The sequence below is a fragment of the Capra hircus genome, chromosome 14, assembly GCF_001704415.2.
Source record: "Capra hircus breed San Clemente chromosome 14, ASM170441v1, whole genome shotgun sequence".
Classification (NCBI taxonomy): domain Eukaryota; kingdom Metazoa; phylum Chordata; class Mammalia; order Artiodactyla; family Bovidae; genus Capra; species Capra hircus.
In genome coordinates this window covers 56,972,210-56,997,973 of record NC_030821.1, presented here as the reverse complement: position 1 = coordinate 56,997,973, position 25,764 = coordinate 56,972,210, and the positions used below count along the sequence as shown (strand labels likewise).

General features: G+C 38.4%; 1 protein-coding gene across 1 annotated transcript in view; it reads right to left on the bottom strand.

Annotated features, from left to right (window-relative positions):
- TOX (thymocyte selection associated high mobility group box) overlaps nt 1–25,764 on the bottom strand; it is a 309,395-nt gene that overhangs the window by 135,520 nt on the left and 148,111 nt on the right. The window contains exon 3 of the mRNA XM_005689005.3: nt 10,980–11,222. Coding sequence (XP_005689062.1) covers nt 10,980–11,222 — 243 coding nt within the window. The remainder of the gene's footprint in view (nt 1–10,979; nt 11,223–25,764) is intronic.

Below are 25,764 nucleotides of genomic sequence, written 5' to 3'. Positions count from 1 at the left end.
GGGCACCCCTGCTTTAGTTGCATGTGTCCTGCACAGCACCTACCGAAGTGATGGTTGGCAAAACAGCCGTGCAGTGGCCTCTGAATGCAAAGTGTGCCAGACTGAAAGCTTCAAAAGACAATAAATCTGAGTATATACATCATGCTTGCTTTTGTTGCCTGGAAAAAATAAGGCATTTGGGAAATAAACCCCCCAATTTTATTGCCTTTTAACATCTTTTTCCATTTTAAACTCCAGAACTGGAAATTTGAAGTATTCAAAGAAACTGAAATCTCCTTTGTTGCTTTTCTCATTGTAAATTTTCTATACTATGTCATTAGGAACCATGCTCTACAAAAAAGCCCAGGTTCTAAATGAATCCTTTCTGTGAGGCCATTCTAAAACTTTGCACGATGTTTCTTTATATGAAAGAGCTTCTGTTGCCTGCACAAAGAACAAGCAATCGCCACATACGGGCCAGGCAGGAGCCTTGAATGACTTTATACAAGGTTGCATTTTGCCTTCCACCAGCCTATGGTGAAACCCAGCAGTGAGGGTGCCACGATGAAGGGGGAAAGGAGAGGCTCCTGATTTCAGTTTGCAGGAATCAAGGGATTTTTCTGAGACCATGAATACTTAATATGTACATTTTCTTATTCTACCTTTCTCCCCAAACAACTCTGTAGTTTCTATTCAACAACATGAAAACAGCATCACTTTCTTCTTAATGGCATAACAATATTTTCCAGCCAAAAGAAATGTTCTGTCCAATAAGTTCAAGTAGCTTAATAATCGATGTGGCTTTAGGGTGAGGGTATGGGTAAAGCACCGAGAAAGCCCATGCGATGGTGGGAAAAATGACTAAGTAACTAAAGTGACAAGCTGAGTGAGCTGCAACTCTGGATCACAGTTGTGTGGTCGACAGAGAATGAATCACAGGAAAATGTCAGCCCTGGAAAGGATCTCAGAACTCAACTAGTCCTGTGGTTTTCCTTTTTCTTGGGGGGTAGAATCCTAGGTTCAAGGGCATTTTTTACAGGAAATGGGAACAAGTGAGATGAGTAAGAGCACTCTGGTTCTGGCGGATTCTGTTCTGGCCTCCCTTGGCTCCGCCTGATCTAGCCCAACCCTGCTGGTTACAGCTAAGGCACAGTGAATCGTCCATGGTTAGCAAGCTTACCCCAGGCAGGGCCTGGCCTTCCAGACTCTCACTCCAGTGCTCTTCTAACCAGATTCACTCCTGGAAAAGCACAGGCTGGTCAATCACCCACTATCAAAATAACTCAAGGGAACTTTGAGAAAAATGGAACTCTTGCACACTGGGTCATGAATGACTATTTAACTTGGACCTAGAAAATCAGAACTAGTTGGCACTTATTTGAAAGTATATACTAATAGAAATTCTACACTCTTTTATAACCTGGTCTTGGAAAATACGGACTTTTAAGAAAATGGAATCTTTTCTCAAGTGCCAGAAATCTAACTTTTTGCCAGAGTCCAGACTGACTACTAACACATAAAACTGGCATAGGCAAGAATATACAAAAAGGAAGTGGTGGGAAATTGGGGAAGGAAGGAAAAAAGTTACCCTATGTATGCTTCACCCCTGTATATGTTTATGGCAAGTTTCAGAAGGCAAGCTAGATATTCTACCCTAGTGACATTTTTATCAAAAAGGGATTCCACCGAATATATGTAGTGCCGACTGTTTGACAGGCACTAAATTCATAGATATTAATTACTTTAATGCTCACAACAATATGAGAGTAAATGTCTTATCTCTATTTTATAGGTAAAGCAACTGAGGCACAGAAAGGTTATGCAAGTTGCTCAGTGTCACATAGCTGGTATGTTATTGTGCCAAGATTTGAATTGAGGAGGTCAAAAGACATCTTGTGGTCAAAAGACACCAGGGTTAATCACAATGATGTATAAGGACACTCAGTAGAAAGTAAAGACGTTTTGGTGATGGCAGGCTTATTGCTTTTTTTTTGGACAGATGTGAAGAAGATTAAGGATTTAAGTATAAATAGCTCATTTGAAAAATCTTCTCTCTCATATATTTTAACTTCTCCAAAGGAATTATACATATACATTCTTGTTTTTCATATTTTATTTAGAAAACTTACATAATAATGCTTTCTGTGTGCCAACCAATGATCTAAGCAATTCTTAAATATTCACTTCACTCCACAAGATAAGGATCATCATTACCCTTGTTTTTCACATAAGGAGGCCAGAGTATTCATTGGCTGAGCTATTGAGCAAGTCACTTAACTACTCTGAACCTCCATTTTTCATACTATTGGGATAGTAATACTCAGATACTGACTTCTAATTATGAACTAAATTTTTTACATCTAATATATTAGACATTTGTTGGAAATGCTTAGAATCAGTAAAACTGTATCACTTACATTGCCAGCAGAGATAAAAAACAGATAGATATAAGAACATTTAAAATCTATTTCCAGAAAACGTTATGTATTACATAAAACAGCAACATATATAACATATAATAGTGCATATATGTTAAATAATATAGTAACCACTAAAGTATATACAGTACCTAAATGAGAACTAGATATTTTCACCTTTTTGATCCATTCAAATTCTAAAATTCCATCATGTGAAAATACTAACACAAAGATCTGAGCACCATATTCAGGATATATTTAAAGTATTGAAAGGGAAAAATATACAACCAAGATTACTGTACCCGGAAAAGATCTCATTCAAAATTGATGGAGAAATAAAAAGCTTTTCAGATGAGCAAAAGTTAAGAGAATCCAGTACCACCAAACCAGCTTGACAACAAATGTTAAAGGGACTTATGTAGTCAAGAAATACAAGAGAAGGAAAAAGATCTACAAAATCAACCTCAAACAATTAAGAAAACGGCAATAGGAACATGCATATAAATAATTACTTTAAATGTAAATAGTTTAAATGTTCCAACCAAAAGACACAGACTGGCTGAATGGATACAAAAACAAGACCCATATATATGCTATCTACAAGAAACTCACTTCAGACCTAAAGAAACATATAGACTGAAAGTGAGAGGATGGAAAAATATATTCCATGCAAATGGGAAGCAAAAGAAAGCTGGAGTAGCAATCCTCATATCAGACAAAATAGACCTTAAAATAGAGAAGGTTACAAGAGATAAGGAAGGACACTACATAATGATCAAGGGATCTATCCAAGAGGAAGATATAACATTGTAAATATCCATGCATCCAACATAGGAGCACCTCAATACATGACAAACACTAACAGACATAAAAGGAGAAATTGACAGTAACACAATAATTGTAAGAGACTTTAACACCCCCTTCACACCAATGGACAGATCACCAAAACAGAAAATAAATAAGAAAACACAAGTCTTAAATGATACATTAGATGAGATGGATCTTATTGATATCTTCAGGACAGTCCATACAAATGCAGAAGAATACACCTACTTCTCAAGTGCCCATGGAACATTCTCCAGGACCACATCTTGGGTCACAAATAAAACCTCAGTAAATTTAAGAAAACTGAAATCAGATCAAGCATCTTCTCCAACCACAATGCTAGGAGACTAGATATCAATTACAAGAAAAAAACTGTAAGAAACACAAACACATGGAGATTAAACAATACGTTTCTAAATAACCAACAGGTTACTGAAGAAATTAAAAGGGAAATCAATAAATTTCTAGAAACAAATACCGATGAAAACATGACAACTCAAAACCTATGGGATGCAGCAAAAGCAGTTCTAAGCAGGAAGTTTATAACAATAGAATCCTACCTCAAGAAACAAGAAAAACATCGAATAGACAACCTGACTTGACACCTAAAACAACTGGAAAAAGAAGAACAGAAAACCCCCAAAATTAGTAGAAGGAAAGAAATCATAAGGATCTGAGCAGAAATAAATGAAAATGAAAGAAACAACAGTAATGTCAACAGTAAACAAACAGTAAAGATTATTTAGTTTTAATAAAACTAAACGCTTGTTCTTTGAGAAGAGAAACTAAATTGACAAATCTTTTTGGCCAGACTCATCAAGAAAAAAAGAGAGAAGAATCAAATCAACAAAATTAGAAATGAAAAAGCAGAGGTTATGGCAGACAATGTAGAAATGCAAAGGAGGATAAGAGACTGTTATGAACAACTATATGGCATGAAAATGGATAACTTGGAAGAAATGGACAGATTCCTAGAAAAGTTCAATCTTTCAAGACTGAACCAGGAAGAAATAGAAATTATGAACAATCCAATTACAAGCACTGAAATTGAAGCTGTGATCAAAAATCTCCCAAAAAACAAAAGCCCAGGACCAGACGGCTTCACAGGAGAATTCTATCAAACATTTAGAGAAGAGCTAATGCCTATCCTTCTAAAATTCTTTCAAAAATTGCGGAGAAAGGAACACTTCCAAACTCATGCTATGAGGCCATTATCACCTTGATACCAAAACCAGACAGAGACAATACAAAAAAGAGAACTAAAGGCCAATATCACTGATGAACACAGATGTAAAAATCCTCAACAAAATTTTAGCAAACAGAATTCAGCAACACATCAAAAAGCTCATACACCATGATCAAGTTGGGTTTATCCCAGGGATGCAAGGATTCTTCAATATATGCAAATCAATCAATGTGATACATCATATTAATAAATTGAAAGTTGAAAAACATATGATCATCTCAATAGATGTAGAAAAAGCCTTTGACAAAATTCAGCACCCATTTATGATTAAAACTCTTCAAAAAATGGGCATAGAAGAAACCTACCTCAACATAGTAAAGGCCATACATGATAAGCCAACAGCAAACATTATTCTAAATGGTGAAAAATTGAAAGCATTCCTCCTAAGATCAAGAACAAGACTAAGCTGTCCACTTTCCCCACTATTGTCCAACATAATTCTTGAAGTCCTAGTTACAGAAATCAGAGAAGAAAAGGAAATAAAAGGAATCTAGATTGGAAAAGAAGTAAAGCTCTCACTGTTTGCAGATGACATGATACTTTACATAGAAAACCCTAAAGATAGTATCAGAAAATTACTAGAGCTCATCAGTGAATTTAGCAAAGTTGCAGGATACAAAATCAATACACAGAAATCACTTGCATTTCTATATACTAACAATGAAAAATCAGAAAGAGAAATTAAGGAATCAATCCCATTCACCATTGCAACAAAAAGAATTAAATATCTAGGAATAAACTTACCTAAAGAGACAAAAGAACTGTACACAGAAAATTATAAGACAATAATGAAAGAAATGAAAGATGACATAAACAGATGGAGAGTTCTTGGGTAAGAGGAATCAATGTTATAAAAATGACTATATTACCAAAGACAATCTACAGATTCAATCCGATCCCTATCAAATGACCAACAACATTTTTCACAGAACTACAACAAAAAATGTCACAGTTCATACGGAAACACAGAAGACCTGAATAGCCAAAGCAGTCTTAAGAAAGAAGAATGGAGTTGGAGGAATCAATCTTCTTGACTTCAGATTATACTACAAAGCTACAGTCATCAAGACAGTATGGTACTGACACAAAAACAGAAATATAGACCAATGGAACAAGATAGAAAGCCCAGAAATAAACCCACGCACCTAGGGGTACCTTATTTTTGACAGAGGAGGCAAGAATATACAATGGGTCAAAGACAGCCTCTTCAATAAATGGTGCTGGGAAACCTGGACAGCTACATGTAAAAGAATGAACTTAGAACACTTCTTAACACCATACACAAAAATAAACACAAAATGGATTTAAGACCTAAATGTAAGACCAGAAACTATAAAACTCTTAGAGGAAAACATAGGCAGAATACTCGATGACATAAATCAAAGCAAGATCCTCTATGACCCATCTCCTAGAGTAACGGAAATAAAAATAAAAGTAAACAAGTGGGACCTGATTAAACTTGAAAGCTTTTGCACAGCAATGGAAACTATAAATAAGTTGAAAAGACAACCCTTAGAATGGGAGAAAATAATAGCAAATGAAACAACTGACAAAGGATTAATTTGTAAAATATACAAGCAGCTCATACAACTCAATACCAGAAAAGCAAACAACTCAATCAAAAAGTGGGAAAAAGACCTAAACAGACATTTTTCCAAAGAAGACATAAGATGGCTAACAAACACATGAAAAGACGCTCAACATCACTCATTATTAGAAAAATGCAAATCAAAACTTCAAGGAGATATCACCTCACATCAGTCAGAATGGCCATCATCAAAAAGTTTATAAGCAATAAATGCTGGAGAGGGTGTGGAGAAAAGGGAATGCTCTTGCACTATTGGTGGGAATGTAAATTGACACAGCCACTATGGAAGATAGTATGGAGATTTCTTAAGAAACTAGGAATAAAACCACCATATGACCGAACAATCCCACTCCTAGGCATATACCCTGAGGAAACCAAAATTGAAAAAGTCACATATATCCCATTGTTCATTGCAGCACTATTTACAATGCCTAGAACATGGAAGCAACCTAGATGTCCACCAACAGATGAATGGATAAAGAAGTTGTGGTACATATACACAATGGAATATTATTCAGCCATAAAAAGGAATGCCTTTGAGTCCGTTCTAATGAGGTGGATGAACCTATAACCTATTATACAGAGTTAAGTAAGTCAGAAAGAGAAAGATAAATACAATATTGTATCACATATATAAGGAATCTAGAAGAATGATACTGAAGAATTTACTTACAGGGCAGCAGTACAGAAACAGACATAGAGAATAGACTAATGGACATGAGGAGAGGGGAGGGGAGGGTGAGATGGATGGAGAGAGTAACATGGAAACTTACATTGCCATGTGTAAATTAGATAGCCTAAGGAAATTTGCTGTATGGCTAAGGAAACTCAAACAGGGGCTCTATATCAACCTAGAGGGGTGGGATGGGGAGGGAGATCGGAGGGAAGTTAAAAAGTGTAGGGATATATGTACACCTATGTCAATTCATGTTGCAGTTTGACAGAAAAGAACAAAATTCTGTAAAGCAATTATCCTTCAATAAACAAATAAATAAATTATATGTTAAAGAAAGATCTGAGCATTGTACTAATAGCAAAAGGCTCAGCTTTAATAAAACTGAAGTGCTTTTGTAAAATAAAGTCGTAGATAGTTGATTCTACACATAAATCTACCTAGGGTGGCTCATATTCATGAGATTTAAAAATTTACAGCAAGTAATTATTTAGAGTTCACAAGTGTTAGCTATAATTAGTTGTTTCCAAACTTTAGGAGACCTTGAAAGAAGAGATGAGAAATTACAGAAAGAGCCCTGTAATTTCTAGGTGGGATGTTTTTACATCCTGATTCTGTAGCCATTATTTCCTCATCTATATGAGCACTGATGACCTAAATTGTACACTATTCCACTTCATACATATGTCTTACATATATGTCAACAACTAGCCAACCAATCAATCACATTATATGTGAGCAAAGTTGCTAGAAAAGAGTTTTAGTCAGTTTATACAAACACGCATGAAAAGAGTATCGTATAGACCTAAAGTTACTTTCAGAGAAGAAAATGCTTAGTGCTTTTAAAATATAAAACATGGCAATATGAAGGGCTGTTCATCTTTAGATCCACCAATATGGGAATGATGCGCAAAAATCTTATGAGTTCATCTTTCTGTTCTCATCATCACCACCCTGAGTCTCAACACTCCTTGCCTGAGTTACGATAACAGGTTCCCAGACTCGACACAACTCCAGTTTCTTGCCACTGCAGTCCCTCCAGAGAGATGCCAGAAGGATATTCCTATGACACCGATTTCATAATGCTTTTGCCTTCAGTGAAAACAGCCAATGGTTTCTTAGAATCCATCATATCAAGTCCACTGTCCTTAGAGTGCTTTTTGAAACCTTTGGTCAAATCTTCCCACTTACAGTATCCAACCTGCTTTTCAGATGCTCTCTCCTAGATGCCTTTCCTTTCCTCTCTGTTTGTCCAAATCAAAACTACCTTTGCCATCATACCTTTTCCACTAAGTTTATAAAATACCCAAGCCAGAGACTATAATTCTTCCAGGTAGGATTCCTATTGGGTCCACAGTCAGCGAAACTGTGTTTATCCTTCTCTTGTCTCTAGTTGCTTCACATTTGACTCTAATTGTTTCATACTTAGTTATGCTTTTTCTATAGTTTACAAGCTCCTGAAGGACAGTGACTGTATCTTATCAATCATCTGAGCCCTTGAAAACATTTAGAGCAGGGAAAGCATTTAAAATGTACACACTGTTGAGTGATGTTCCAAACACATATTAGCTCAAAATAACAACTGGAGAGGCCCCTTGTTTCTCAAAGGAATTAGCAAACTCCAATAAAGTCGATCTTTCCAACTGTATTAGGTTTCTATTGCAACTTTGCCGTATATCAGACTCTGGCTGTTGGAATACAGTCAGAGATCCAAACCTTGAAACAATTCTAAAAACAAATTTCAAAATAAAATAAAATAAAATAAAAACAAATTTCACCTCCAAATCTACTTTCTCCAAGACTGCATTGGCTTAAAAAATGAGTTTAATATAGATTTAATGTTCTATCAACATAATTAACTGGATTTATGCTGTCCAGGACAGTAACCACTAGGTACATGTTGCTATCTTAAGTGTAATTAAATGTAATTAAAATGAAATAAAATGAAAATTAGTCCTTCAGTCATGCTAGCGACATTTAAAGTGTTCAATAGCCAATGACTCTTGCTATTGGATGGCATGGATAATAAAAAAACCATCAGCACAGAGAGTTCTATTGGACAGTGCTGAAGCCTGTCCTAAGTCTTGCCAAAAGTGGATTTGTTGGAGCAGCTTTTAACATAAAGCATAATTGTGAGGAGGCAGGGCAGATGTCCACCTCAGAATACGGTTTGGAGGTACTGGGAAGTCTCACCATCCTATGAAAAATCCTGACAGCTCACGTGCCAAGAACTGGAATAGTACATCAGAGCTTCACTTGCTTAGTTTAGGCCGAACAGGATCCCTCTGCCTTGTAAAGTGTGCAAACACAATGTTAAGGGGAAAAACACGGAAGCCCAGTTTCTAAGTGGAAAGAAGCATGAAGAATTAGGATGAGAGAAGCTCATGATAAGCAAAGAGGGAAACACCGTAGAGGAAGGGCCTAGATAGTGGTGCTCCACGAGTGGGACTAGGGCCAGTTGAGGATGGGGTGACCAAGAACAGCAAACCTGGGCAAACTCCAGGTGAGTGTACACTGAAGTTACACACTCATCTCTTAAAGAGTGAATGGTGAATTGGGCGAGTCCTCGGAATGCTAAGAAGTCAAATTATATGAAACGAAAAGGGTTTTGAGACTAAAACTCTCTAACTGAGGATCCCACTATCCTCCTATGGCCCAACCTCAAGAGCACACGAGGAAGAGGTGAGGAGGACAAAACTGGTACTTCCTGCCCTATATTCATCCTTCCTCCTCTTCTCAGTGAAAGGGGAGCCTAGAAAGCATGAGCTGGATGCCTTATTGGCTCTTGCACTGGGTCTGAACCTTAGCCCCAAAGAGGAATAGGCACATGATTTTTCAAGGTCACTATTTTGAAGTAAAACATTATTCAGATTTACACAGCATATTTTCTAAAAAAAATCCACCTTCCATTTTATGAAGTCACACTAATACTCTTAGGATAAATTTATACAGTGTAATATCATCTAAAAACCAAGACCAAGTGTAGAGATTTTTGCTACTGCTGGTGCCGGGAACAAGTCCTCTCCTTCAAGCCAACCAGCTAGCTGCCAGTTTTGCGGAGAATCCTACATCCTACCATGCTCTGTGGCATTAGGCTCAGGACTTCATTCCCCAAACTATAAATAGATTCCTTTCCACTCTCCATCTCCCCACTTTATGTTCATGGTTAACAGTAAAACCTTCCAGTGAAGTCACTCAAGTTGGAGACACATCCAAATGATTTAGATAAGTGATAATAACATCAAACACTTTCCTATCAGAAACAACATAAGATAAGCAAGTTAATCGATTTGTTCATTGGGAATATGGCAGCACTGTTCAGTGACTTACAAAAATGACCACAGAGACGGTTGGACTGTTAAGTGACTGAACAATGGAACCAAAGTAAAGACTTCAACATCCCACGTGTCATTTATTAGAAGTTTCTATTAACCTCAGAGAGTTTCATGACATGGTAGAAAGCTCTGCCCTTGGCCATATACTGATGATTATATTTTTCACTCCATGAGATACAGACAGATAAATTATTAATGTTTTAAATGACGTAATAGTCAGAAGGAAAGATTTTATGATGTCCGTATTCTTAAGCATAGGATGCTTGTTAAAAATACAGACTCTTGGACTTTTTGGTAGGGGCCAAGAATTTAAGTTTTGCTAGTTTTCTGGCAATACATATTCTTACTAAATTTGAGAAGTGTCGAACATTAGAAGATTCAGAGTAATAACAAAGGAACATTTAGTGGAGATAAATTTTGATCACTCAAATTATACCTTCAAAATAAAGATGAAAATTGTTTTCTTGCTTTCTGATTATATAAATTTGTGGGATTTGAGAGCGGAAAACAGGAGTGAAACCAACCTTCATAGCCGTTCCCAGAAGAAGTGGGGCATCTTGCTTGCTTGTGGTGAGAAATCCTGCACTAGATGAGACATGGCACCTTCATGATAATTTTTATATAAAAGCTAGTAAGACAGTTTGACCACATTACCGGACATTCAGTGTCAAATAGTATTTAGTACTTTGGGTTATAAATATAAGTGATTAAACATGTGGTTAATTGATTTTGCCTTGACTTAAATATAAGATGGAAAACTGTATTAGGATTTTACAGGATTTATGGAGAACATCTTCCATGGCTGAGAACTATTCTAGTTTCAGAAAGCCACGTTATGATGATTGAAAGCTCCTCTCATGAATTTAGACCTTGTCAGTGTGGGGTCCCCAACACAAATCAAGAAGCAGACTCTTACCACAGAAATGGAGTTGGGAAGCAGTGCTCCGTCTTGTCCCAGCATATTGGAGACGGTGATTTCAGGTAGGTCCATATTTTGTGGATGAAACGGTAGCAGGCCATTATGGTTCATTGGGTGACACAGAGAGTGGTAACCGGGTTCGACCTCATTCAGCTGCACCAGAGAGTGATCAGGGAGGGAAGGAGGAGTGATGGGAGGAATGTTAAAGTCTTCACTTTCCAGGCTTGGGCCAGGGTAGGACTGAAAAGACAAGGTGATATTGGTGCAAATTACCATCCCCTTCTTCTCATCATGGTGAACAAGCACACAGGACCCCTTCAGATATTATTACAAGCAGCATTAAAGATCTGGCAGACATTTCCAATACTCAGATTATCCTGTTGCAAGTTCTCTATTATGCATGGAAGAAAATGGCCTCAAAGGCATAACCACTTCTTGTATAAAGAGTGCTTCCATTAGGCAGTTTTATTTTTCCAAGAAGCTGAGCTCGAACAGATTTCAAAGGTCCCATTAAAATTTTCCAGTTTTAATCTAGCTGAATACCTTTTTCATAGGAATTGTGGGGAAGGAAAAGCAATTTATAAAATTAATATTTGATCAAACATGTTTCGTAGGGCTCCCTACTGCTCAGATCATGAGATGTAATAAAATGAATTCCAGAAGTTCTGAGGTGACTGCTTTTGTGGTTTGAAGTGCTACAAGCTCACAACTGACAAAAGACAAAAACTTAGTAAAGCTATAACTTAAATATGTTGTGTAAGTATGGTTGCAGAGAAAGTTTGACATATGAAGACTATGACATTAAAAGTTGTTTTAATCATGAAGATTATGCCATCAAAATAAAAATTAAGATGGTTTTCTTGATTTCGGAATATTTACATTTATTTGATTTTCCTCTAGAAGATGACAAACTCAAAATCATTGAAATGCAGTTCGGCTAATTATGAAAGGCAAAATAACATGAATATCACTATAATACTAATTGAGGAATAAAAGTCAATTAGTAAAATAAGTAGCAACATACGAGTGGCTTTTTCCTTTTAGAAAGTAGCTTTTAGATAAAACAGGAAGGGAGGCAGAAAAGAAGAAAGGAAAAAGCATGCGAGGACACTACTGCTTAAAAATAGAATGTGGTAAACATGGAACTGATTAGTAAAATGATATTACCAATTCATATCAGAACACAGTGAGAGTCAGCAGTCTTTAGAGAGCAGGTGCCATAATGTGAAGGAAACAAAGTGGGTCCAGATAACTCTTGCAAGTCTATCTTTCAAAGTAAGCGAGTCCTCCTAGTGTCTGAGTGCGTGGGTAACAAGGGCTCGCTTGTCTGACAGCAGCACGCCTGCTGGAGTGTGCAAGATTTGAAATGAGCAGGCAGAGGGTAGGAGCCAAAGAAAGTAGTCTAAGGTATTCATGGGGTGTTCAGCCAATAAGCTGCATACTCCTGCTTCCAAGCGCCTGGGGTTATTTTTTCCAGATGGCGTCTATTTGTCTAACAGAAAGAAAATCTTCAAGTTGCACTTGCTAAATGTTGTACAAGTTTTGATATATTTGTTTAGGTTTTGTCAGAAGACATGATTAAATGAAGAGCTACTTGGAACATCTGGCATGGAGACCTGGTCACGTAGAGGCATGTGTGGGTTACAGACTGGGGTGTATGAGGGAAAGATCTGATTCATCTCTGCAGATAATTTTTCTTAAGTATCTAAAGTTCTGCTAAAAGAAAAAATCTCCAGCTCTATAAGTTCAATCTAAGTTTCCAAATTTTCCTGTTTACAATATTTGTCTCCTGACTGAAAAATATATTAGTGCTTTGTGTGAAAACTGCAAGTTTGGTTAAATTCTCACTTGCCTAAAATATTTTAGACCTTGAATCTGTGGATCTAAACCATCAGCTCCAGGTACAAGTATTCATATAAGTAAACATATAAGACGCAAAATGGGGGAGGGGAGAGGAAGCACATTTATCAATGCTGACTTTGTTTAAAGCACTGTATTGAGTCCTTTGACTATGCTGTCTTCATTTAATCCTTACAATAATCCTTTGTGTGGCTATTCTTACCATTTTCCTAAAGAAAAAATTGAGAGGCTAAAGTTAAATAACTTTCATTTAGCTGGCAAGCAATCAGTACATTTGAGGGATGAATATAAGAAGGAGGAAGGTATTTTTAATTCTAATACTTATGCAATGTTTCATTTCTATTATTTTGTTAAGTTAAATGATACAAAGTGGCTAATACTCAACTGTTTTTGACTGATAAAATTTTACAATATAAGAGTTTGTATTATGGTCAGCCTGGTCCCAAATTCTACCCTAATGTCCATCCCATTAAAATCTAATATTTATTCTATAAGAGCACAAGTATTCATAATTTGTCTTTTTGTCAGTATTTCAAAGGCTGAACTTGTTGATACATGTCTTTTAAGAAGTTATCTGATGTCTGTTTGAAATGTGCCTGAATAAGGTATGATTAATTCCAGTCATAAAGGAAAAAGATGTTTTTAACTTCATAAATGCCATTATACATCTGAAAATACCCAGGGATATTCTACCTATGGGGTACTATAACTTACATTCTAGAATTTCTCCAGTCGTTAAATCTTAATTTGTGGTGTTTTAAAGGAATTTAATTGGTATCACTTTACATCCAGTGATAACAATTGTATTGCAATCTAACTAAACTACATGGTTTACTTTCATGTAATTACACATTAATGTTATTTAATCCGTGCACTTATATACCAAAACCACAGATCCCACAACTTAACCGGTAATGGGTAGTATGTGGATCAAGAATTTTAACGACAAAAGGTTACTTAGTAGTTTCTGTTCTTTACATTAGTAGTCATGAGATGGTTATGTGCCAGGAGCCTATTACAGTGTAAATTGATGCCATATAAAAGTATCGTGGTAACTGCATAAACGTCAAAATGTCACAGAACTTAGAAAAACTTCACTGTCAGAATAATTACTAATTACTTTTTAAATCTGGAAAAGAGTTAGGTAATTCTTCAACACTGACTTCCATGACATGACTTTATTTTGATTTCTTGAAATCTAGTAAGCCTGACTTAACCATAGTATGTTATATATTAGAGGCAATTTGCAGTTTGGGGGGTTATGTAACAATTCCTTATGACTCAGTATTTTCCCTCATTCTCCACAAAGCTGCCTGGTTACAGTCAGCATTCAATGCTTGTTGAATGAATTAACAAATGAATCACTGAACGGATGCATACAAGAGTAAGTGAATGAGAAGATAACTTTTTCAAAGGCATGAAGTTTAGGAATATACCCATGCTATGGCATGGGTATGAATAAATACACTGTATTCCCAAGAATGCACTGGCTAGATGACCACATGGTATGGAAAGCTGACTGCTCAGCATATTGGGAAGTGAAAGTACTATATCCTGCGAAAGATGTAAAGGCTTAAGCAGCCTGAGAATGCTGGGGTGGGGTGGTTTGGCGTCCCTCTCTGGCTATCCATCTGTCCCTCTGAAGTGGCTTGCACTTACCACCCCATGGTAATGCAGCAGTCCCAGAAGATGCCTAAGGGCGGTATGGGGCTCCTGGCTCTCAGGAGTTGTTGGACCTAACCCCAATGCAGCTAAGGACCAGGTGGAAGTCTCAGTTGCACATCAGGATCCCAAGGGGTTGGCCTCACTAGACAAGTGGCCATAGAGGGCATGAGAGTGTGCTCTGAGCATAGAAACTAGACATCAATCATGATACCAGGGGCTGAGTAGTCAGAGAAGCTTCAGTGAAGGTCATTCCTCCACTTTCTACCAAATCAGGGTGCTTTTCTGACTCGGGCTTATTTCCTTCCTTCAAGTCTCAGTGAGGCCAGGTATTAAAAAACTTTCCTCCTTCAATTTTCTTGACACCAAAAATCACTTGATCCTAAGACCCTGCATATCCCTATGAGACCCAGGGCTATGTATTTTTTTCAGCCTGAATTAGAGGCTACCAAGGATTAATCCATGGTCTCTGAGAATCTAGGGGGCTGAGTTCCAGGGTACAGTGCTGGAGAAGAGCAGGTATGGACCCTCAAGGTGGCATCATCTTCCTGATCAGCCTTGATAGTGCCGTTCAACCTTCCCTGTGTAGAGATCAGAGCCATGCAGCTCCCTTCTCCCCAAGAAATGACAGAAATTAGTGGAGACCATCTCCACAAACGAAGAGAAAGTACTGAGTTAAATAAAGGTATGAAATTCAAGCCAATATGTTTAATTTTACTTTGGATCTTCACCAAATTAATGAATGGTGAACTGGAAACAAAGATGCATGCAAAGTGATTTGCTCTAAACCATAGCCAGTCAGCATGATCCAAATGATTCAAATAACTCAAAATTTGATCACTGCTACTTAACCAAACTCTCCTGATCCTAGGACTTCTCACTGGTCCCAGACAAAGGGGTGACTCATTCTACTGCTGGTGCTAGGACACGGCTCTGTCCTAGAGTTGGGGGGATGCTCCGTGAGTCCCCGTGTATCTAGGGGGAAGAAGTCAAGGTCATGGAACATGGGAAGAGTGGGCAGTGCTAGTACAAGGCTTGACTACCACTGGAATGTACACGAACTTCTCCAAGGCCACGAGGGAACTCCTGGGAAGTAGTAATTCCAAAATAGTATCATCCTTGAGAGACTATTTCTATGGCCCTAAATAACAGATCCAGTATCTATTCAAGTCAATTTCTTAAAACCTTACCATTGGTATTTGCATATTTAGCTTATGAAGTGCTATATCTTTCTCTGAAGAGGAGACAGATTTTGGACGGGTTGAGAGTACTTATAATGCCTCCTCAGAGACTGACAGGAAGGCCACGTGGTATGCTGGAAAGACTGGAGCTTCTGGAGTCCAGCAGATGGGGCTGCTCCAGGCCCTTGGAAGCATTTACTAGCGTGGGTTCTGGGGCAGCTTTCTTACTGCTGGTGAGCCTCCATTTCAAAACCTGCTTTATGGGTTCTTAGGAGCATGAAAACAGAAACATAAGATGGGTTAAATGCCTAATAATATATGTCTGCCACATAGAAAGTTCTTAATAAATGGCAGCTTTGGCATAGCTATGCTTATTGTAAAATGGGTTTACGTACACCATGAATTGGGTCATGAGAAAACAAACAAGTACAGACCAAACAAGAGAGGATTAGACATCATAATAAAGGAATCTCAGTATATTTACCATTGATCAGACCTCACATTGAAGCAAAGTGTTTCCCTATTCATACATAATGTGTTCATTTAATTGCTCCCTATAAATATCTTTTGTCTTTATTTTAATGGGAATCAAACTACAATTTGGGAATTCAACTGTAATTTTGAAATTAAAAGAATAACAAGACAGTGGGAAATGGTAAATAGGTGAAGAATGCTGAAGAGCTCAGACAACAAGGACCTCAAGTACAGAGGGCCACAACTGATTCTTCAGAGAACTTTGCTGCAGGCCAGCATCCATCAGTATTGACAGTTCCAACCTACTAACCCACGGATGAATCTGTGAAGCAGAATTTCAGTATTGAAGTTTGCAACAAAAGCTGTATTTTCTAACATACTGTCTTGTGTCCAAAGGAAGACCATATTCCCTTGGAGACTGTGGTCAAATTGCTAATCATGGTTTGTTTTTAAGACAAGAATCAAGAGTTGGGCTAGGAAAGTAACAGAAGAGCCTTCTCATATGTTTTGATTTGATCTTGGGGGAACCTTTCTAGCCACCTGACTAATGCCACTGTCCTTCCCCATGTCCAACCACCCCTGGCATCTCCAATCCAGTGAAAAAAGAAGAAAAATCTCTTGCCTGATTTCTGGAAGATCTCATTCCCCTCCCTGTTAAATGACATTTCTTTTTCATCATTTTGCTTTACATATTCCACAGCCTGGGTATCCTGTTTACATTGTTTTCTCCTACAATCCACACTTCCTTTCACGACAGTCTGTCCTTAATTTTTGTTCTTATTCTGAATTAGTACATCTGGATAGATAAATTAAGCTGATTTTTGTTTTGACTACAGAGAATTTATATTTTTTTTGTACTGTTTAGATAAGAGGGTTAATAAATGCTGACCAGGAACAAATGATGGGAAATCTCTTCTGGACTTTGTCTTTTCTTCTAAAAATCTAGTTTCTCTACCAGAAGGGCCTTGTATTTGTGGGTCTCTGTCCACACACTGTATTCATTATACAGTGTTCAATCTTTGGTGACAAGTCCCATAATTTAGAAGAATTCAAACGATATCATCTTGTACATATCTTTAAATTATGTTATGGCTACATGTGATCATGCACACACTAAAAATATGGCAGTAGTTAGAATACCGTAAAATATGTTTCCCATATATATCTTTATTTGAAAGATAAATAAATAGCACTGCCATCAAATGTATATGAAATGCCTTAATTTTTAATCTATAACATAATTCCTGAAAGTTCAGGATAGAAAAATGCCTGTGTTTAAAAATGTTTCATCTTGTATTATTAAAAATTCTTGTTGCATAATTTAAATAACTGAATGAAAAGCAAAGTAAATTGAGTTCATTAGGAAAATAATAAACTTCCATTGTATGTTTTCAGAAGTTAAGATATTGCATGTAATGGTGCTTTCTCTCAAAAGAGTTTAAACAGCATCAACGTTATCTCCAATTTCTTTTGAGAAGACCTTCAGAAGTAGGTATTTTTCAGATTCTTTTGTCTCTGCGTGAACAAGGTTTGATAGCTTGAAACTATAATGTATTACCGTGGAAAGCCTCGGTCTGTTACATAAATCATCTGAACACTCAGCAAGAATTGTCCAACAGTGCCATTGATGTGCTCAAGCCAATGATCCTGCAAACAATTTTTTTGTCTTTCTTCACACATTAGACAATAGCAATAAATCATCTTCATTTAAAAACACACAATGCACTAATTTTTCAAGCAACAGTTATCAAAATGCAATTCTGGGTAGAATGTACCACATTTATTTGTGCTCGTTAGTTTTTGTAACCTCTTTAAGTAAAAGGCAATTAGTGCTTCATCTGTCCTAGAAGCATTTCTTGTGTACCTACTATGTGTAAGGCATTCTGCAAAGTGTGATTTGAGATACAAAGAACTTCAAGAGTTTGTTATAGAGGAAGTAAATTAGACGAGAGAAAAACTTACGCTTCCAATAAAACAGCATGTTAATTGTCAAGCTAAGTGATATCTGGGTGTAAATGAAAGAAGAATTATTTGAAGCTGGGATGACGGGTGCAGAAAGGTTCTTATAAGCAAATTTACCCTGATAACAGGACCTGAAGATCAGACACTTCTGCTCAGATGCAGTAAGTGATGAAGGGAAGACCACGAAACTGACAAGCAATTCCAGGCAATGCAGCAAGAAGCTTCAACAGGGAGATCAGGTCTTCAATCTCTAAGAAAACTTCAAGGGCAAGATTGAGCCCACTAAGCAAAACAAACTTTGGGGTACTGAGCCCAGTGAGAGCCTCTACTGGGACTCATTTTTGTCAGATTGTTAAAAACGGCTGGGGTGCAAAGCCTGAATGAAATCAGAAAACAAGGTTAATGTGAGGCTGCCCCAGACGATTTCTGACACTGGGGCCAGGTTTGGGAGGACTCTGACACCATCCCCATGGAAAAGAAATGCAAAAAAGCAAAATGGCTGTCTGGGGAGGCCTTACAAATAGCTGTGAAAAGAAGAGAGGCGAAAAGCAAAGGAGAAAAGGAAAGATATAACCATCTAGAGCCAGACATCTTGGAAAGTGAAGTCAAGTGGGCCTTAGAAAGCATCACTACGAACAAAGCTAGTGGAGGTGATGGAATTCCAGTTGAGCTGTTTCAAATCCTGAAAGATGATGCTGTGAAAGTGCTGCACTCAATATGCCAGCAAATTTGGAAAACTCAGCAGTGGCCACAGGACTGGAAAAGGTCAGTTTTTATTCCAATCCCAAAGAAAGGCAATGCCAAAGAATGCTCAAACTACCGCACAATTGCACTCATCTCACATGCTAGTAAAGTAATGCTTAAAATTCTCCAAGCCAGGCTTCAGCAATATGTGAACCGTGAACTCCCTGATGTTCAAGCTGGTTTTAGAAAAGGCAGAGGAACCAGAGATCAAATGGCCGACATTCGCTGGATCATGGAAAAAGCAAGAGAGTTCCAGAAAAACATCTATTTCTGCTTTATTGACTATGCCAAAGCCTTTGACTGCGTGGATCACAATAAACTGTAGAAAATTCTGAAAGAGATGGGAATACCAGACCATCTAACCTGCCTCTTGAGAAATCTGTATGCAGGTCAGGAAGCAACAGTTAGAACTGGACATGGAACAACAGACTGGTTCCAAGTAGGAAAAGGAGTACGTCAAGGCTGTATATTGTCACCCTGCTGATTTAACTTTTATGCAGAGTACATCATGAGAAATGCTGCACTGGAAGAAACACAAGCTGGAATCAAGATTGCCAGGAGAAATATCAATAACCTCAGATATGCAGATGACACCACCCTTATGGCAGAAAGTGAAGAGGAGCTAAAAAGCCTCGATGAAAGTGAAAGAGGAGAGCGAAAAAGTTGGCTTAAAGCTCAACATTCAGAAAACGAAGATCATGGCATCCGGTCCCATCACTTCATGGGAAATAGATGGGAAAACAGTGGAAACAGTGTCAGACTTTATTTTGGGGGGCTCCAAAATCACTGCAGATGGTGACTGCAGCCATGAAATTAAAAGATGCTTACTCCTTGGAAGAAAAGTTATGACCAACCTAGATAGTATATTCAAAAGCAGAGACATTACTTTGCCGACTAAGGTCCATCTAGTCAAGGCTATGGTTTTTCCTGTGGTCATGTATGGATGTGAGAGTTGGACTGTGAAGAAAGCTGAGCGCCGAAGAATTGATGCATTTGAACTGTGGTGTTGGAGAAGACTCTTGAGAGTCCCTTGGACTTCAAGGAGATCCAACCAGTCCATTCTGAAGGAGATCAACCCTGGGATTTCCTTAGAGGGAATGATGCTAAAGCTGAAACTCCAGTACTTTGGCCACCTCATGAGAAGAGTTGACTCACTGGAAAAGACTCTGATACTGGGAGGGATTGGGGGCGGGAGGAGAGGGGGACAACCGAGGATGAGATGGCTGAATGGCATCACGGACTCGATGGACGTGGGTCTGAGTGAACTCCGGGAGATGGTGATGGACAGGGAGGCCTGGCGTGCTATGAGTCATGGGGTCACAAAGAGTCGGACACGACTGAGTGACTGAATTGAACTGAACTGACCCTTGAGGTGGGGTTCCCAGGCTAAAGCTTTATGGATCTAATGGGATCAGGACAGTGGGCTCAGCACCCTCAAAGTAGGGGTGGGAGGGGTGGGAAACCCAGCACTCTTCTAGGTGGCATACTGCTCTGGGGCCATTCTCCAGGATTTCAAGAAAAGTCCAGAAAAGCCCTTAGCACTTACATACAGGTGTTTCTCTTGCCGTAATTCATTAAGGAGGCTAGAGTGGGAAGAGATTTATTTCCTCTCAGTATTGTGTGTGGGCCTACATGAGTCTCTGAGCTACGTTTTTAGGGGACATTTTAAAATCAGGTGTTGTGTGCTGTGATCATAAGGACCTTCTCCGTGACTGAAAAATAAAGCTTCTGTGAAACAATGTGCCACCCCTTGCCCTATATTCCCAACCACACAGGGGTGCTGATTAGGGGGAGCAGACTGATGTGGGGGAGCTACTTCTGAAACCCTAGTAGGGGCCCAAGGATGCTTGGCTAACAGGTCATCATTCTACATTCAGTGTTTAAAGAGTATAATTAAAAAACATTTAAAGTTTCATTGCTTAGTATAAATTTCATGTACAAAACCTGCCTATCTTTCTTTATAGTTTTCCAGATGTCTTCAAGTCTCACATTGAGTTCATATATTCTGAGATTCAGTTCTACAATTTTTTGGGGGGGTTTATTTTATAAATAATCCATGTTAAAAGAGAGATAGAGAAAAGAAAATATACATGAAAAAGTCACATTCTTTCAAGATTCTTTTTAGTCCATGTTTGCTATTTTGTTCTGGAATTTTGTTTTATTTTTAATAACCAAAGTCAGATAATAATACTCTGATTTTGGAACTAGAAATGCTTTATGCAGTACTCATCTCCTCTCTTAGCAGATGTAGGTACTTAATGCTCCTAAACCTTAGTCTCCAAATCTATAAAGCAGGAATGATAATAATATTCAATTCATTCAGGGTGCCTCAGGGTTAATTGAGATAAATGAGATAATATAAGCTTTGGTTTTTCCAGTAGTCATGCATGGATGTGAGAGATGGACTATAAAGAAAGCTGAGTGCCGAAGAATTGATGTTTTTGAATTGTGGTGCTGGAGAAGACTCTTGAGAGTCCCTTGGACAGCAAGGAGATCCAACCAGTCCATCCTAAAGGAAATCAGTCCTGAATATTCATTGGAAGGACTGATGCTGAAGCTGAAACTCCAGTACTTTGATCACCTGATGCAAAGAATTGACTCATTTGAAAAGACCCTGATGCTGGGAAAGACTGAAGGTGGGAGGAGGAGATGACAGAGGATGAGATGGTTGGATGGCATCACTGACTCAACGGACATGGGTTTGAGTAAACTCTGAGAGTTGGTGATAGGCAGGGAGGCCTGGCATGCTGCAGTCCATGGGGTCACAAAGGGTTGGACACGACTGAGCAACTGAATTGAGCTGAACTGACTGAAAAATAATCTGAGTAATATACTAACTCATAAGAGCTATCAATAAATGTTAGTTGCATTATTATACCATCATAGAATCACTTAAAATGGATTGTGAATATTTTTCATGCCTATAAATAGCGTCTACATTATTGTTAACAACTGCGTATTATGTCATTGTGTGCATCTTCTGTAACTTACTCCAGTTTCCAGTAACTTATACCAAACATTTAGTGTATTTAGGGTATTTTTTAGGGGCTTCCCTGGTGGCTCAGAGGGTAAAGCATCTGCTTGCATTGCAGGATAGCTGGGTTCGATCCCTGGGGTAGGAAGATCCCTTAGAGAAGGAAATGGCAACCCACTCCAGTATTCTTGCCTGGAAAATCCCATGGACGGAGAATCCTTGTAGGCTACAGTCCATGGGGTCGCAGAGAGTCAGACACGACTGAACGACTTCACTTCACTTCACTTCAAGGTATTTTTAATTTTTCTCCTTTATGAATCACATTGCAGTGAATAACCTTGGGTATTTTTTTTTTTAGGATAATGTTCTAGAGTTCTATGCTTATGCTAAAATGAAATTACAGAATGCCTGCTTGAGAGAAGACCTTAGAGACTATACCCTCACTCCGTAGATGAAGAAAATGAGGAGTAAAGAGGTTGAATGATTTGCTTGTATTTAGAGAGCCAGTTGAGCAAAGGGAAAACTCATAGCATCATTACATAGGATTTTTTTACATTCAATAATTGAATAAAATACATGGGGTTTAATATACTATTTAAAGCATGAATGGCCTCTGAGCTTTAATAAAAATTTTTTTTTAAGAAACCTGTGCTAAACTGACTTTAGCTTATGGTCAGATTCTTCTTGCTAAATCATACACAGGCAGCCAACATGGATTTGAGCAATCAGGGTTGGCCTATTTTGTATGTACATATTTTTATGTAAAATTTAAAATATAAACTACATGTGTTTATGGTCATTCTTTTCATTTTATCCTGTTGTACAGAAATCAGTAAATGTTGGGTATGTAAACTGACTTTCTTCAGGAAAAAGCCAAATCAGCAGAGGAACTAAATAGATGGCCTCTGCTCTTGGTTTGGGTCCTCCTTCAATTAAGGGGGACAGAAAAAGGAAAGATCATCATTCTCTGATATGCAATTTCTACTCTTTGGATCCTTCCCCAGGAAGCAGTTACAAGTGGATCCCTAGGTATCTGAGGATCATCTCACTTCCCACGGTCTTTACTTCCGAGAAAGCTTCTGCTGAAATGGAGCTGAAGATAGGGGAAAGGGGGAAAAAAGATGAACAACTGGAGACAATTTTCTGAGTTTAAAGGAGCTTGAGTTCTTCCTCCTTCAGTTACGCAGAAGCTGGATCCCTGGGAAAGCTGGAGAAGGCGGACGACATCTTTGATGCTGAGACCTTCTAGACTTTGTTTATGTTTTGGTCGAGAAAAGGAAAAGCTCCAAGAATAGGAAGAGTCCTCAACCCAGACAAGAAAAGCAGAAAATACACAAGAAATGAGGACAACTATGGTTGCCAAGGTATGGAAAAGAGGGGAAAAAAGGAATCACTGTTTTGGATAAAAGAAGCTAGGCACTGCAAGCAAACACCCCTGCACAGTTTTTAATGTGTATTTGAACAAAATATGAAATTGCTGCTTTGGTAGGGAAAAGATGGTCAAATATCTGCAATTTCATTTGGTTCGACCTGCTATTTTTCAGAGTATCCCCACACAAGGTAACACGTGTAGTTATGCGAGTACTAACAAGGACTGAGATTAGCACATAAACATTTTGACCTTAAAGTTCTAAAATACAGTGTGGCCTTGTGGCCCAAGGATGCAGTCTGACTTGGGCATTAGGCCTTTCCAGGCCAGAACTGGAACTGGAACATGTACTGTCTTTTTGATGTTTGGTCACTCCCTCTACAACTTTCATCCTCTGGGGACTGTTGTAAGGATTCAATGAAATAACACATGCAAGGCCTTAGCTTATTTCCTTACAGATAGAGGTAGCTGCCAACTGACAGTTATTACTGTTATGGACTGGCTTCACTTGTTACCTTCGGGGTAAGGGGAATGCTAACCTAAACTTCCCTGGTGGCTCAGAGGTTAAACCATCTGCCTTCAATGCAGGAGACCTGGGTTCGATCCCTGGGTTGGGAAGACCCCCTGGAGAAGGAAACGGCAACCCACTTCAGTATTCTTGCCTGGAGAATCCAATGGAGAAGCCTGGTAGACTACAGTCCACAGGGTTGCAAAGAGTCGGACACGACTGAGCGACTTCACTTACTCACTCCCTCAACCTCAACTTCCAGTCAAGCAGAAGTTTCCTGCTAAAACTTACCATCATCTTGTCAAGCAAGACATTTAACTGCAGTTGGAGTTTAAGAAGTAAACAGGTCAGTGCTTATGGTACAGGTGAGTTTGGGCTTCTCCGAAGGCAACTGCTGTCCAGGGCCGTGGGCCCTGCTTCAGGCCTACAATCTTGTGGCCTGCCCCAGTTCCCACTCCTCCAAGGCCACTCTGGTTTGTGAGTTCAGAAAATAACTACTCACAATAAGCTTAGCTCTTCTTGAAGGTGGGCCTTCTCCTGAAATGCTAGGAGGCCCAGACACATCTAAGGAAGGCTTCTCTATTGGTCTCAAATCATGACCCTCAGAACCCAAGTGAGTTTCACACCAGGCTGTTCTAGTTGAAAAATCTGATGCCAAAACTAAGAATTTACTTGACTTTGCTTGCAACAGGATCAATGATCATAATGTACAAAAAGGAAGGAATGTATGCACAGCATTTTCCATGACAGCTACCAATTAATCTCAAACCATGAGGATTGTAGTTAGAAATTTTCAGGTCCAAACTCCAAAATAACATAGATCAGAATAAATACAGGAGAAAGAAAGAAAATGTGAATATAAAGATTAAACTGAAACCCTCTTTGTGTTTCTGGGAAGTCCAGCCTAAGTGTGATCTAAAACCAAGGAACTGAAATTGTGAAGGGAAACTTGACTTCTTTTTAAAGGTGTTTGGGTGGCAGGTGAACATATGAAGAGGGTGGTCTCAGAAGAGATAGGGATGGGCAGAAAGACAGCTTTTCTAAGCCTCAGTGTTTTTATACTAAAAATGGGTGATATCGCTTCTACTTGACATATTGGCATAATGAAATTTTAGTGTCTGTTTGGAACAATCTTTTAAGTGTCTTGGAAGTGGAGTTGCCAGAGACAGATGATATTATTCAACATACTGCTATTCTTAACTTGAATTTATACCTATTATTTAGACATTCTTTAGTGACAGGTTTGCTTCCCTGGTAGCTCAGCTGGAGAATCCACCTGCAATGCGGGAGACCTGGGTTCGATCCCTGGGTTGGGAAGATCCCTGTATAGGCTACCCACTCCAGTATTCTGGCCTGGAGAATTCCATGGACTGCACAGTCTATAGGGTTGTAAAGAGTTTATTGTAAGTGATAGAAAAAAAAATCTAACACATATATATATTCCAAACTTTAACAGGAAGGATCATTTAGTTTTTCATCACTGCTCATATGCTAAAGCAAAACATCTGCAAAAAATACCATCATGAACAAGTCAAAGGGCTGTTTTCACAATGTATCAAAAGCAACTAAATTGGTCAGGCTGTGTGCTAGAGTCATGGCACCTTGGCCAGCGCCAAAAAGTCTTGGTGTCACTTGACAGTTGTCCACAGAGCAAACCATCCTCCACATGGAGCTAGATGCTTTTTCAGAACCTGTTTTTGCCATACATGCTACTCCATTCAGATAGTTTCGTAATTTCTATCATTGAAATGCTTTTCTCTAATGCTTAAAAATATATACTATCAGAAAATTATAATAAAATTCTTAAACATACACAGCAACATTCATTTCTGAAATAAAAAATGAGTCTTATATTTGCAAATCCCACAGCTTGGAAATGTATATGATACACAACATTTAACCTGTCAGCAGCCTCATTAGTGTCAATGAGTAGGAACTGGCAATCAGTGGATGGTGTGCTCTACATATGTTTGTGTTTTAAAATGTTCCCAAAATAGCTCTGTTAGAGGAGTTAATATTAAACACTTCTACTGGACAAATGAATTTCA